General features: G+C 36.3%; 1 protein-coding gene across 2 annotated transcripts in view; it reads right to left on the bottom strand.

The window, feature by feature from the left end:
• The window catches only part of LOC106874501 (glycerophosphodiester phosphodiesterase 2-like), a 32,194-nt gene extending 18,774 nt beyond the window's left edge, over nucleotides 1–13,420 (bottom strand). The window contains exons 1-6 of one of the 2 annotated variants that reach the window (XM_089352925.1): nucleotides 12,469–13,420; nucleotides 11,540–11,643; nucleotides 8,644–8,740; nucleotides 5,640–5,798; nucleotides 3,870–3,963; nucleotides 540–685 (exon numbers count right to left, since the gene is read on the bottom strand). In XM_089352925.1, the coding sequence (XP_089209051.1) occupies nucleotides 540–685; nucleotides 3,870–3,963; nucleotides 5,640–5,798; nucleotides 8,644–8,740; nucleotides 11,540–11,643; nucleotides 12,469–12,540 (672 nt within the window). In that variant the 5' untranslated portion in view covers nucleotides 12,541–13,420. The remainder of the gene's footprint in view (nucleotides 1–539; nucleotides 686–3,869; nucleotides 3,964–5,639; nucleotides 5,799–8,643; nucleotides 8,741–11,539; nucleotides 11,644–12,468) is intronic. The other variant, XM_089352926.1, reaches the window with a different exon arrangement.
• Between the last annotated feature and the right edge of the window lie 2,428 nt (nucleotides 13,421–15,848).

Raw genomic sequence — 15,848 nt, 5'->3', positions numbered from 1 at the left:
GTTTGAGTATCACCTTATAATAGAAACAGCGGTAACCTAATGAAGTTGATTACATCATTTCTTGTTCCCTTGTCATTTATATCTCTTTGGTTGTTTGTTCGGTTGTTTATTTGTATGTGTGTGTGAGAAACAGGGAGAGAGAGTATGTATTCATTTATGTTGCTTTGTCTTGACAACACATGATAGTTGTGTCACTGTCATACAAAGTAGTATCATTACCAATATTCTGCATAAACTTGTTTACTGAAGGGGAAATAGTGATTTGCATAGAAACAGGTAAGGGTTGGTGACAGGAAGGGCATGCAGCCATAGAACAATCATCCTCAATAAACTCCATCTGACTCATGTAAGTATGGAAAAGTGGTCATTAAAACTATGATGATGATGATGATGTTTCTCCGTTTCTTTCCATTCAAATGTTATAAGAGATAAAATCTGCCATTTTTATCTTTCTTTAGTTAATGAACCAAGAACCAAGAACATACTACTAAAAATAATTATTATTTTAGGGCTTAAAAATTAAATAAGTGTATACATACCCCTGACGCACCTCGGTGGGCAAACAATCTTGGTTTGGAAGGCAAACTATCTGCTGGTCGGACACATGGAGATTCAATAAACAATGGAATGACATAGAGGCCAACTAGAATTGCCATGTATGCCACTGCAATTAATAGTTTTAAACCTATATGGGAAAGAAAACCAAAAAAGCAATATTACATTATTTGGTTTCATTCAATAGTGAACATACAATTACAAGGAAAAACTGTAAGCTTCTGTGTATATGCAAATGTGCATGCATGCATGCATACATTCATATATACATATATATGTATGTACATACATACATACAAACATACATACATACAAACATACATACATCAGCACTGGTGACATGTGAAAGGTACCACTGCTGGTAACACATAAGAGGCACCCATGTCAGAGACACATGAAAGGCACCCAGTACACAGCAGTTGGTGTTAGGAAGGGGCATTCTGCCATAGAAAATAAGCCAAAATAGACTGGAGCCCGATACAGCTTTCTGACTTACTAGCACCAGTCAAACTGTCTTACTCATGCCAGCATGGAAAACAGACAGTAAATGATGATGGTGGTGTTCCTTTCTGTGGAAGAGCGTAGGCTCGAAACGTAAAAGACTTTTTCAATTCCCGAGCGTTATACTAATACATCTGTTTGTTTTCTACACCACCTGTCTTCGCCTTTTGTTGTTTTTTTTGTTAATTCTCCCTATATATATATATATATATATATAGGAACAGGCAAAACGTGTCTGGCCATGGAGAAATAGTCCCTTGTTTGGAAACTAGTGACAGTTGGCAAGAGAAGGAACATCCAGCCATAGAAAGCCTACCTCAATAGACTTCAACCAACCAACCAATGCAAGCATGAAAAACAGGACATCGTGGTGGTGGTGGTGGTAATGATGGTGGTGGTGGCGACGGCGGCGGTGGCAGCAGAGCAAAACTGTTCAGAAAATTGAATTCACCACATCAAAATTAGTAAAAAACACTTACTCACATACTTGCTTCAGAGCAAAAAGACATTTTTGTAAACCAGTGATATTTCTGAAAATTATAATTATCAGAAATATCATTCTTCTTTGTTTTATCAAATATACACTACTATACCAAGGATTTTTTTTCTATTTCTATTCCTACTAAATGTCATCAAAATTTTAATGGCCACCTTTCCATACCTGCATGGATTGGATAGGGTTTATCATCGTCATCATCATCATCATCGTCATCATCGTTGTCGTCATCGTCGTCATTGTTTAATGTCCGCTTTCCATGGTTTGGATGGTTTGAGTGAGTACTAGCAAGTCAGGAGGTTGCACCTGGCTCCAATCTGATTTCGCAAGTTTTCTACAGCCAGATGCCCTTCCTAATGCCAACCACTCTGAGAGTGCAGTGGGTACTTTTATGTGCCACCAACAAGGGAGCCAGTTAGGTGGCACTAGCATCAGCCGTGGCTACAAGCTCACCACCTCATCCTATGTCATCCTGTGTCTACCTTTTCCAGATTCCCTCCTCTATTAGTGTGTGACACTTCTTCACACAGCTGTCCTCATCCATACACATCACATGACCATACTACCACAGTCATCTCTCTTGCACACCACATTTGATGCTTCATATGTCCAACTTTTCTCTCAGGGTGCTTACACTTTCTTATCTATGAACAATGACATTATGTGTGTGTGTGTGTATATATATATATATATATATATATATATATATATATATATATATACATATACACACACACACATATACCTGAATCACTACCAGAACTGGAGAAAAAAATTTGAGGTGTGGAAGCCATGACTGGAATCAAAGGGCCTTAGAGTTAATTTAGCAAAACCTTAGTATGTAGAAATAATACATTTCTAAATCTCTCAGAGAGATTTATGCAGTAGTGATGCGATAAAGCAGTTGTATGCTGTCCATGAAGGGAATAATACTACTGCTATTTAGCCCTAGGAAGCAGCACCGCTTCCTGTCAGCCTTGACACATTTCCTGTGTCCTTATGTTTACAAGGGGGAAAACAAGCACCTCCACTTAGCTAAGCCTGCATCCAAAGACATGTTTCTGAGTCTTTGCTCATCATCAGTATGAAGTAGCAATGGCCTGCTAGAATTATTATATGTTTACGAGAGCTTGACAGCATCTCCAACTAGCAGGCCATTGCTACTCCAGACTGATGATGAGCAAAGACTCAGAAACATGTCTCTGGATGCAGGCTTAGCTAAGTGGAGGTGCTTGTCTCCCCCTTGTAAACATAAGGACACAGGAAATGTGTCAAGGCTGACAGGAAGCGGTGCTGCTTCCTAGGGCTAAATAGCAGTAGTATTATTCCCTTCATGGGACTGTCACATTAAGTTGATAGCATACAACTACTTAGTATGTAGGAAAGCGGACAAATCACAAATACCTTCAGGTAGATGGTCCTGCTCAATATGTAGGAAAGGTGTGGGTAGAAACTCCATAAGATGTGCCTAGAACAAGCTATGGACACGTTAGAGGTGCAGCAATATCAGAGGAAAGTTAACAGGGGAAGTAGTCTTTGTGTATGTCAGATGTACAGGTACAGTAAACACTAGAAATGTACAGAAAACAGATTCTATAAAATGCCAGTGAGGATACCAAGAAGTAGTTTGACAGCTTCCATTATCTAGGTGACCAAGTCAGCAGTGGAGGTGGATGTCTGAGAGCGTAGCTGCAAGAATAAGTTCAGGGAACTTCTACTTTTGTTGATAACCAAGGGCCTCTCCCTCAGAGTGAAAGGCATATTCTATGACGCCTGTGTGTGAACAGCCAGGCTACAATGCAGTGAAACATAGGCTGTGACTGCAGAGGACATGTGAAGGCTTGAAAGAAATGAGGCTAGCATGCTCCGTTGGATGTGCAATGTCAGTGCGCATGTATCAGGTCATCCCATAAGTTCTGTCCGAATTTTGAATAAAGAAAACAAGTGATCAAATGTTATAGTTAACTCTCTACGAACACAAACAACCAGAACAAATCCCACAATGCATCACATCTGATGTTTTAACAATCCTGTCAAACCCCTACAATGCATCTCAGAGTTTATTTTATTAACCCCTCCAAAAGGATGGAAGAGAAAGTTGACCTCAGTGAGATTCAAACCTAGGAATATAGACAAGTGAATCAAATGCCATTTATGTTACACTAACAAGGTATGAACACCAGAAAATTAGAAAAATGAAAAGTGTCATTGTATTTGAGATAGAATTTAATAAGTCTGCTTTCTTTAACGACAACTTTTTCAGAAATAAATTTGTATATATCTGACAATGATTTTTGAAATAACAAAATATACTTACGGAATTGGTCTATGATGTACCACTGTCTTATTAGAATCCAAGTGAGAATAGTAAAGATCACAATCAGACCAATATGAATAAATGGACCAAAGATCTGGAAAAAGAATCAAAGAAAATAACTCAACTAAAAAATAATAACTATAATAGTAAATTCATCATTATTGTTTTAACATCTACTTTTCCATACTTGCATGGGTTAGATGCAATTTGTTAAGGCAAACTTTCTATTGCTAGATGTCCTTCCTATTGGCAATCTCAATTCGTTTCTAAGTAAGGTAATATTCCTTCATGACTACACATATTTCCACAGAAGATTGGAAAAGAATGATATTGCTTGCATGATGGTGACACTTGTTTACAACTATCACATGACGCCAAGGACAAAATGTTGTCTATACACACACACATGCACACTGAGTGCATTTACAAGGCTTTGATTGGTCCAGGGCTATTGTAGAAGACACTTGCCCAGTGGGACTGAACCTGAAACCATGTGGTCAGGAAACAAACTTCTTACTATGCAGCTACATCCGTGCCTACACAGCCACAACTGATACTCCATATGATATCTATGTCATATAGTATCCACTATATTGCTTTGTAAAGACTTTCCTTTCATAATTGTGACAATTTGATCTTCCAATTGATTCAAGGAGACTATATTTCCATTGTTTTTTTTCACTTTGCTAATATTATCTATCAGCTGCAATTCCTGACAGAAGTATCACCTTTTTGTGGAACATAGTGACAATAGAAGGATTCAACTCAGAATGCACAAATCCAGAACTGATACTGCAAGGCATTTAGTTCGTACTCTAACACTTAAACTAATCAATCACTCAAAAGGATGAAGGGTAAAGTTGACCTCACTGGGATTGGAACTCAAAGTGTATAAAGTTGGAACATATACCATGAGGTATTCTATCTAACACTGAAACAATTTTGCCAATTGCTACCTGTACAAATAGAAGTATGACTTCTACTGTTGGGTTTAGAGCTCTATGTAGATTAACATCATCCAGTCTGCTTCAAGTATAATGGTTAAACTGCTACAATACTGAGTAGTATTACTTGTTATGATATACAGAGCCAATGTAAGAGAAATTATGATAAACACAGACATATTATCTTTTTTCAATTACCAATTCCACTCATTAGACTGTAGCCATACTGGGCCACAACCTTAAAGTATCTTAGTCGAACGAATCAACTCCAGTATATTCTTTATTTTCTTTTTAAGCCTGATACTTATTCTATCAGTGTTTTTTGCCAAACTGTTAAGTTACAGACATAAACACATGAATACACCAACGCCGGTTGTCAGGTGGTAGTGGGGGACAAACACAGACACACACACGCATGCATGCATGATGGGTTTCTTTCAGGTTCCATCTGCCACTCACAAGGCCATTCACAAGGCTTTGGTCAACCCAAGGCTATAAGTATGTAATTCTGAAAGAGACTAATAATAGTCGCAAGAAAATAACATTGCTTAATGTTTATCAATTACACATTTTCTATTCATTGACAAAAGAAATATAATTTGGAGAAAAATGTTTCAAATATAGAGATATTAATATTTCTAAGTCTCTCTAAAGGAGACTACAGCAGCGGTACTGGATTTAATAGTTATTGCCAAGCTAACATGGCAGTCCAAAAATATAGGATGTTAATAGTTATCACCAATGGCAGCATTCATCCTATTTTTTTGGACTACCATGTTAGCTTGACAATAACTATTAATATGTTTCAAATATGATAGAAACTTACTTGAAATGATAGTTTCAGCATTACCCACGAAGATGGCCAGAAAGCATTCAAGGCAATTGTGTAGCCAATGCAAGTCAAAAGATTGATGATTATCATCGCTACATGGAATGAATGTACATGTACTTGATGTCCCACATGAATATGATATATTGATAGACCCTGTTAATGATAACATAAAATGGATGGAAGCATTGAAATAATCTAAAGTTACAGCATGAGGTAAAAATGGATTAAAGGGGAATTATTATCATAAAGCTTATAAAATGAAGGAATTAAAAAATAATTTATTCGTGCATAATTCCCAATGACAACTTAGTGAGATCCGTTTGGTATGAGGGTTCTTAATTTGCTACCAGACAGTGTAACTGAACCTGAACCATATGGTTAGGAAGTGAACTTCTTAAGTACACAGATATGTCCATATATATAATATATAATAGATCGCTAACCACTACACACATTTTTTTTCTCTCCTTGTTTCGTTCTGTGTTCCTTTCTGTGGAAGAGCATAGACTGGAAACGTTAAAGACTTTTTCAATTCCTTTTTCAATTCAATTACTAATCCATCTATTTGTTTTCTACACCACTTGTCTTTGTCTGTTGTTGTTTTTTTTGTAAATTCTCCCTATATATATATATATATATATATATATATATATATTTATATATATATACTTGTATGTCTGTTACAAACCAAAGAGAGAACCTTTACATGGTCACTCAACTTGCTAGAAGTAGCATAGCCATCAGATGTCACTTAGCAAAAACTACATATGTGGTTTGTACCCTACAAATGGACCTCTTTGTCACTTCTGTTTCAAATTTCTGCTTTAAATATCTAACCTCAAAATAAATGTTATAAATACCCTTTTTATACTCTACAAATGTCTTTAAAACAAACAGGCAATAATGTTAAGAAGCAATTAAAGAGAGTATCATCTTTTCTCCCTGTTTAATATTTCAAAATACAACAGTAAGATCATGGCTTTATATTCCCCCCAGAATAATGACGTGTCATTGCAAGTTAAAGGTATAAAACATGATTAACCAGCTTATCGTTTCATCAATATTTCATTTGTTTAAAAATATCAACGTATTTTATATTATTGCAAAATGATAGTCACTTCTAACCAAACCAGTTCTTCTAGATGAATTGACATTGTATATTGTATATTATATATACAGTCTTTATCATGTTTTATGGGAAGGTAGCATCATTCTGACAGTTTGAAGCAGCAGCTGATTATATAGTCTATATCTTGCTGCTTTGCAATGTCAGCACAATGAATATTTGATAACATATATCTATTTGAAAGCAGAGTTTACAGAGTCAAGTTCTGTCACATTCTACTGTCACAACATTCAAAGGCAGCAATACATTTACTTCATATTAGCCTCTAAGATGAAAGTAATATCGCTGAAAATTATAAGAACTTCAACTCGTAACGAAGACAGTTTAATAATCTTCAAGGCCTAGGTTTAGATAAAGATACTGAATAAAAAAATGCTGTGACCGGAAACCACTGTATAAATGAATTTCTTTCTTGACCTGACCTTAGACTTGACTGTATATTGAGATCATAAAAGGTCATAGCATTACAATGAACAATGGTCTATCTTTCTTCCTTCTTCGTGATATTAAAACACGTTTGGAAGAAGGTTGTGAACAAGATTCATAAAAATAAAACACATCGCTACACTGAGACTAGAAATAATACCATCTCTAGTGATAAAGCATTTTCATTTTGTTTTGTATTTTTAATTAGTTTGAACAATAAAATTTGTGCATGTGTGCATCTTTTCCATGCTTGTATTGGCTGCACACAACATATATATATATTTCATCATCATCATTTAACATCTGTTTTCCATGCTGGCATGAGTTGGACAGTTTGACAGGAGCTGGCCAGCTGAAGAGCTGCACCAGGCTCCATGTCTGTTTTGTCATGGTTTCTTACAGCTAGATGCCCTTCCTAATGCCAATCACGTTATAGAGTGTACTGAGTGATTTTATGCAGCTCCAGCACATGTGTTTATGTAGTACCAGTATGGGTCCTACATGACTAGGAATGTACAGCTAGAGAAGGATGCAGCGGTCATATCTGTATGCTAAGACAACCACAATTTTGCTTAACTTCATGTCTCTTCTCAGGCACAGCAAACTGCCAGGATCTATGTCAAGTCCATATATTGTTTGAAGAATTAAAGGAAATTTTTACCTTGCTTAGATACAGTTGAGGGTTGGTGATTGCAAAAACATCCAGCTGCAAACGATTTGCCTCAACAAAAAAATGACAGTAGTCTATAAACAACCATTAACAATGTGCTGCATTGATGGCAGAGAGACTTAACTCTGAAATGCCCAGTTCACTTAAATGCAAGTAGAAACTACTAAGTACTAGTGCTATACTGAGGTTGACTGTATCAGTTCTATGACTTCTCCTCTGGCACTTATAGAAGTGAAACGGCAGCGAGAACATGACATGAGCTATGAGTGGGTTGAATCTGTTTCAAGTGTTTTTGCTGTGTTTCAGAGTAGAATGTTTTATTGTACATTATCAAAGTTCATTTATATGTTGGGAATAGATACCAAATTATCTGGAAATGTTACTTATCCAGGAGAGAAGATTCCTCTATTGTCTGTTTAATATCATAAAGCCGGCAATATGCATCAACCCTTTAATGTTCATTATGGTTAAAGATGTATTTACACTTTCACATTTGGTCTGGTAAGTAGACATGCTTACATTGTAAACACACAAGTACAATCCTTTCTCATTAATTGATTATACATTTACAAGGAGTCATTTCAGTTCATTATAATGCAGTACACAAAATAAAACTAAAAGTTAAACACAAACTGAAGGAAACATACATAGATATATCATGAGTAAAAATGTGGTATCATGAACTCTAAATGCAGTGATCTAACATAGCTAAATTATATATTTCTGTTGCTATTTCTGTGAGCTAGAAAAATAATGTAAAAGTGAAAGCAACTTACCACTAAAATTGCAAGATACACAAATGCAATCCCTATTCTGCACAGCATTATTGTATACCATGGAAAATATTTCAGTTTATATTTTACTGTAAAATACCTGGAAAAGCAATAAATGAAAACTTGTTAAATCATCATTATCATCATCATTTAACGTCCATGTTCCATTCTAGCATGGGTGGGACTAGAAAGGAAAATCATCTTGTGGTTTGTTTTCTTTTGGCTTTTGCTTGTGTTTTTACTTATTGGGTGTGGTGGAAAGGGCAGTGTCCCTGCCTTCACAGGTCCTTCTATTATAAATCAGTGGTTCTCAAGTGGGGTCCACATGACCCTTGGGGGTCTACATAAGATTTTGTTGCTAAAATTATGTGCAATAAATTGATTATACTTCTACAATAAACAAAATATTTCAACAATTTTTTAATATAATTCTTAATAATATTTAATTATAGAAATGTAATAAGATTTTAAAACTTCAAATGATTATGAGGCTCCATCAGAATAAAATAGGAATGAAAAAGGTCCATAGACAAAAAATGCTTCAGAACCACTGTTCTATAGCAAAGCAACTAATACTGTTAGTGTTTCTTTTGAACCTTTGGAAGCCAATGAGAAGAGAAACAAATCCAGAGAGCCAACGTCCTAGGAGGGATGAAATGGCTACAGTGATTAGTGTGCTTGGATGGGTCAGACAGAATTTCTTGAGGCAGATTTTCGACAGACAGATTCCCTTCCTGTGGCCAGCTCTCACCTGCTTCTAGGCTAGTTAATACTTCCTACAGCCAGACATGTTATTCAATAGAAGACTGGAAATGAACAACATTGTTTTTGCAATGTTGATGCTTGACAAGGGTACACACACACACATGGTGGGCTTCTTTCAGTTTCTGTCAACCAAATCCACTTTTGGTTGGCTCAGAGCTATAGACATGTGCCCAAGATGTTGCACAGTGGGACTGAACCCAAGACACGTGGCTGGAAAACAAGCTTCTTAACCACATAGCCATGTTTGCACCTAATATATAAATCAAAAATATTTCCTAAGTAGGAAATTTATATTTTGAAATATTTCAGCCTAATTCACATTTCCTTAAACAATACCAGATGTGAAAGGTTCCCTTGTGAGTTTAGCTCTGAGAACAATAATCTCATTTATGAGCCACCACTCTCTACCACCAACCTTCAACCCTATCCGATCTTTACAGATGTTGCCTAATTCCCCTTCCCTTTTCTATTCCCCCATCTCTTGCTCCACTCCTACACTCCTGCAAACCAACTACCTACACTCATATTTCTTCTGTCCTCACTCCTACTCACTTAGTATTGTTGTGTCTTGAGGGGCCACCAGGACATCCCATCACCATAATTTATTTTTACCAACTTCTACTGATAATTCTTAACCTCTTTACTAAATATGAATAACTGTGTAGTTCCTTCAAAACAAAAAACTGCTCTGCACACCCTCTAATACTTTAACCCTTTATCTCCTAGTATAAAACCAATCTCCCATCCCCCAGGGTTCATAGTCTTGCAAGCTGCATGGTGACCCGAATAGAGCTGGTGACATGCAAAAAGCATCCAGTAAACTTGTCCAGGCTATACTTATTCTAGCAGCTAATCTCTCAGAGCATCCAATCCCACTACTGACTTGGTCACCAATGTAACAGAAGCTATCAACTACTCGTAGTTTTTCCCCCTGGCATGTGATGGAAGCTGTTTTCTGCACATTTTCAGTGTTTATTGCCTCTGAGCATTTGCCCCACACAAAAATTATCTTTCCAGTTAGTCTTCCTTTGATATTGTTGCACTTCTTATGTGTCCATAGCTTACACCAGCTACATCTTATAGAGTTTCTACCTATGCCTTTTATACAGATTGAGCAGGGCCATCTTCCTGAATGGATTTGTCATTTGTCTCCCTTCCTACTTGTTAAGACTTTGGTTTTTGCTAGATTGACTCTAAGGCCCTTTAATTCTAGACCTTGCTTCCACACCTGAAACTTCTCTTCTAGTTCCGGTAGTGACTCAGCTATTAGAGTAAGGTCGTCAGCATTGCGAATCTATCCATACCACCAGTGTTTATCAAAGAGAAAGGCTGCTTATTTCGGCCAACACAGTTTGGAACCTGTTCCAGTGCAGGCATTGCAATCAAAACACAAAAAAGTTTATACAGATTCCACAAGAATTTCACCCAATCGTCTATCACTTTCACCAATTCATCTTCCTGGATTAATGCTTCTTTATTGGTCCCAAAAGAATGGAAGGCTGGGTTGACCTAGGTGGGATTTGAACTCACAGTGCAGAGAGTCAGAACAAATACTGTGAGAAATCCAACCCAACATGTAACACCTCAGCCAATGTGCAACAAGAGATAAAAGAGAAAGATATGATTAAAAAAAAGGTTTCAACTTTAAATCAGTCTTTCAAAACTAAAGCAAGAAATATATAAAATACATTGGATATATAAGCATATTTAAAGAAATATATTAAAATTGCCATCTGTGTATCATACAAAATGTATATACACCGTTAGAAGGTATGAATTGTTGCATTAAAATCACAATTTATATAGGACTGAGATGAATATCATCACTGCAGTGACTCACAAGAACTGCAGACACATTTCTTCTTTGTTGAGCTTTCTCAATGCTAGGCACTTGCTTAAACAAAACACACATGTATGCATGCATGCACACACACACAAGCACATATACAGAGGCAGGCGTGACTGTGTGGTACAAAACTTGCTTCCCAACTTCATGGTTCCAGGTTCAGTCCCACTGTGTGATACCTTGGGCAAGTATCTTCTGCTATAGCTTAGGGTGGAAACTGAAAGAAGCCTGTCACACACACACACACACACTTCCTCTAATATAATTGGAAACAAATTTGCTACTCACCAATTAAAATCATTTGCATAATTCTCAACCACAAGCCAGAAGTACAAGAAGAAAGTCATATAGATGAAAGTAATTAGGAGAATTACTAGTATGATTAAGTCTTTCTGCAACAAAGACAAAATAATAAAACTGTGATTAGTACTTAAATGAATGGTAACAGCACAAAATTGGAAGCTGACTGAAAGTTTACTCTTTAGAAATAAAATAATTACAGAAACAATAATATTAAATCAATTATATTAAAATATAAAAAAAGTATCAAAATTATAGACAGGAGCCAATAACATGCATAAGATAACTTTCAGATACAATTCTTCTAAACAACAACAACAAATGTAAATCATTTCCGAAGAAAAGAAAATTGATTTTATTATATTGATTTGTAACAGGCACATGGCTACACATTCTGGAGGGAAGAACAGACCATCATTCCAACCCCAGTGCTTGTATCGAAATTGTTTTTATGAAATCCTGAATGATGAAAGACCTATCTGCTCTCAGTGAGATTTAGACTCAAAATGTAAAGAAGCATAACTATGTTACTTACATGTGTGTAAATTACACCCCTAATTTAGTATTAAACCTTGGTACAAAGGTTGCATAGAGTATTAGTTTAATCTTTACCCCACGTATAAGTAGGTCCCCAGTTTTTCTAGTATAAAATAGTGCAAATTATATATGGGTAAATGCAATAATTACTACATGGCATTTTATTCTGTTGATTTTATAATATCTTCATTTCTAACATTGACACAAGTCCTCATATTTTGGAGGAAAAGTTATCATCAATTAAATCAACTGCAGTACTTATAAAAAAGAAAAACTGATATATTACCAAAAAGTAACATTCATAAGTAAGAAGGGAAAAATATGACATCTCAGTAAAGACAGAAGTTTACAAATATCCAAAATAGTCATTGGCATCTTACCTTCGTCAGCTGATGATGCTTTGCCACGGAGGATGCTGGCGGTTCTGATGGCTTCACTTCTGCAGACATCATAAATTAGTTTTCCGGCTGTTTATTAGAAGTAATTCAGGCAGGACTAGTGTATTACACTTAACACTGATAAAAACAAAGGAAAGAAAACCTTGTCGATTATTTTATCCAAAGACTGCTAGATGCAATGCTGTTAGATACACACATCAACTTCTCTCTCATATCATCCTCAGGCTGAATTGATACCGTCTTATAAAGACTGCTTTAAGATTAGGCTATTAAAAGAGAAAAGTGTTCACATGTACAGTTTCTCAAGTTAGCATCTGCTTCAAAAGAACTAAACAGAAAGGAGACAAAAATATACAAACAATATCAAAGAAAAAAAACACATCCAAAGCTTTAGAAGAGATTTGTGAGTGGAGACTTTAACCCTTTCATTATCAACTGGCTGAAACTGGCTCTGGTTCTGAGTACAAATGTCTTGTTTTCATAAATTTTGATTCAAAATCTTCCACCAAACCTTAGTCACAATTTATGTTCCTAACACTAGCTGAATGATAATTAAGTTATTTTACTAAATTCTTTGTTATATTTAAAGTAATTCAAAGGAACACAGAGCATCTCAAAATAAATACAGTAACGAAAGCGTTAAGATAGCAGAAAATCTGACAACCTCAACACTGTAAAAGTTATGCCACTATATTAATGCGCAGATCACAACTACGAAACTAGACTTTTCAAAGTTTATTTATATTTTAGCACTTAATAACAGGCAACATATGTCCCTAATGAATACCATTATTCCTGTAATTACCCTCTCATTTAAAAGAACAATAGATTACATTCTGTAGTAAGTAAGTATATCAGCAAACACTAAACCAAGAGGAGGGAGAAGAGTAAATCCTTATAACTATTTGTCAGAATTTTGAAGACTAGCTATAATAATTTACCAATGATTTCAGCTGTGGTTAACTGGCACCAATGTTAGGTGGTAACACTGACAGATTAGCTTTATATTTTCATTTTAATAAAACAAGAGCTTTCAGTATGAATTTAAGTATCTTTCTTTCAATATTCATTGATAATACATAAAATTATAATGATGATTTGAAATTCTCTAATGAATAAGCATTAGTGAATGAAGTACTTTCAGGAATCGGAAATAAAAGGAATGATAGGATAATTCCCCTACAGACACATAGTGCTCACCAAACAATAATAATGATTATTACTATGATAAAAAATAATTAGTGCCCTACAAAGATTTTCCAGTTTGTTCCTCTGGTGTATTTAAAGTATATTTTGATCACATATATACATACTATGAATAAAAAATAATCACACTAAAAGTATCGAGATTTTAAAAATTTCAACAAGAAAAATATCAAAACCAAGCTGAACTAAATACTATGAAAAATATGGCAAAGTTTAAAATTATTTATATATGGTACAATACGGAATCCAGGGAAATTGGTATCTGTCTGCATAGGTAAAGATTAATTCCTAGATTTCATAGAAGAATTCAATGAGTAGATTTTCTGTGAGGAGTAAAAGAGTTTAAGTTTGAACACTTGCCCTTCTTTCTACAGAGGAATTATATAAAAGTGTAATTGCTTTGGTCACAAAATTGCGAATGAAAAATGGAATAAAATGATAGTATCATGTCAGGAATGAGCAGCAATGTAGGAAGAGAGGGTGAAAAGCTGGTGACAAGTGCTATGAGTTATGAGCAAGGTGAATCATGGGGGATGAAATAAATATAAAAAAATGAGAGGTGGTGAGGACCAGATTAAGTGAGGTGGTAGATAGTATAAAGAACTCATAACAAAGAGAGAGGTGGACAATACCAAGGAGGGAGAAACGGAATGGAAGTGGGAACTTGCAAAGAACTGAGTTTAATAAGGCATGGCCAAGAACTGTAAAATAATTTATGACAGTAAGGAGTGAGTAGAACTGTAAAGAAAATTAATAGTGTCTAGAGTGGAGGTCATTAGGGATGGAAAGAAATATATAGTAGTCTGTGACAGGATGTGGGTGGTGGGGGGACTAGAGGGCGAATATACTAAAATGGATTATAGGCACAATCCAACTACATGCTGCACACTATGTGAAGTACATGCATACGACTGCATTCAAAATAGCAAGCATCAGTTGTGGCGTGCAAGAGAGACGATTGCGCTGGTATGGACATGTGGTGAGAATGGATGAGGATAGCTGCGTGAAAAAGTGCCACACCCTAACAGTTGAGGGAACCCGTGGAAGAGGTAGGCCCAGGAAGACCTGGGCTGAGGTGGTGAGGCAAGACCTTCGTACATTGGGCCTCACCGAGGCGATGACTACGGACCGAGACCTTTGGAAATGGGCTGTGCGTGAGAAGACCCGGCAAGCCAAGTAAGATCGTTGCCAGTGCCCCTGGACTGGTTCTTGTGCGGGTGGCACATGAGATGCACCATTTTGAGCGTGGCCGTTGCCAGTACCGCCTGACTGGCTCCTGTAGGATTTTCGAGCGAGATCGTTGCCAGTGCCCCTGGACTGGCTTGTGCGGGTGGCACATAAAAGACACCATTTCGAGCGTGGCCGTTTTCGTGCGGGTGACACGTAAAAGCACCCACTACACTCTCTGAGTGGTTGGCGTTAGGAAGGGCATCCAGCTGTAGAAACTCTGCCAAATCAGACTGGAGCCTGGTGTTGCCATCCGGTTTCACCAGTCCTCAGTCAAATCGTCCAACCCATGCTAGCATGGAAAGCGGACGTTAAACGATGATGATGATGATGATGATGAGTACAGTGTGTATAATATGTGAAGTACATGCATACAGTGGCATTCAAAATAACTAATCATACAGTACATGGATATATAGACACACATAAGCAACACAGCACAAATATATATACATCACACAACAAGAGCATTTTTTTGTTTCTTTTTTTCTTTTTTTTGTATTTTGAGGATGAAGGAGTTTGAAAGCGGAAGGCAGAATTAAAGGAAGCTGAGATGTAAATTCAGACCCTAAGGTGCCAAATTACCCATGCTGAAGAAGGTGTTTTGGGGTATAATGAGACTTGCAAACACTGTGTATTTACAAGTCCCATTCTACCCAAAGTGTTGGAGAATGGCACAATCTGAGAGGTGATCAGCAGAGTGACTGAGCAAGTTAGAGCTAGACTACAAGTTTTTGAGGACTTCTTGGATGTTTTTATGGACATCCAGTAAATGCTCACAGAACCTGCTTTACCTATGTATTAAGTCTTTTGTTATCAAATTTTTGTTGAAATACAGTCTTTGTTTTAGTTAATTTTTAAAAAATACAAAGTTTATAAATATAATTTTGTTATTATACAGATGGTATTTGGATATACATTACCATACA

Source organism: Octopus bimaculoides, chromosome 5 (assembly GCF_046866305.1).
Source record: "Octopus bimaculoides isolate indiv1 chromosome 5, ASM4686630v1, whole genome shotgun sequence".
Taxonomy (NCBI): Eukaryota; Metazoa; Mollusca; class Cephalopoda; order Octopoda; family Octopodidae; genus Octopus; species Octopus bimaculoides.
This window is presented reverse-complemented; position numbering and strand designations above follow the sequence as displayed.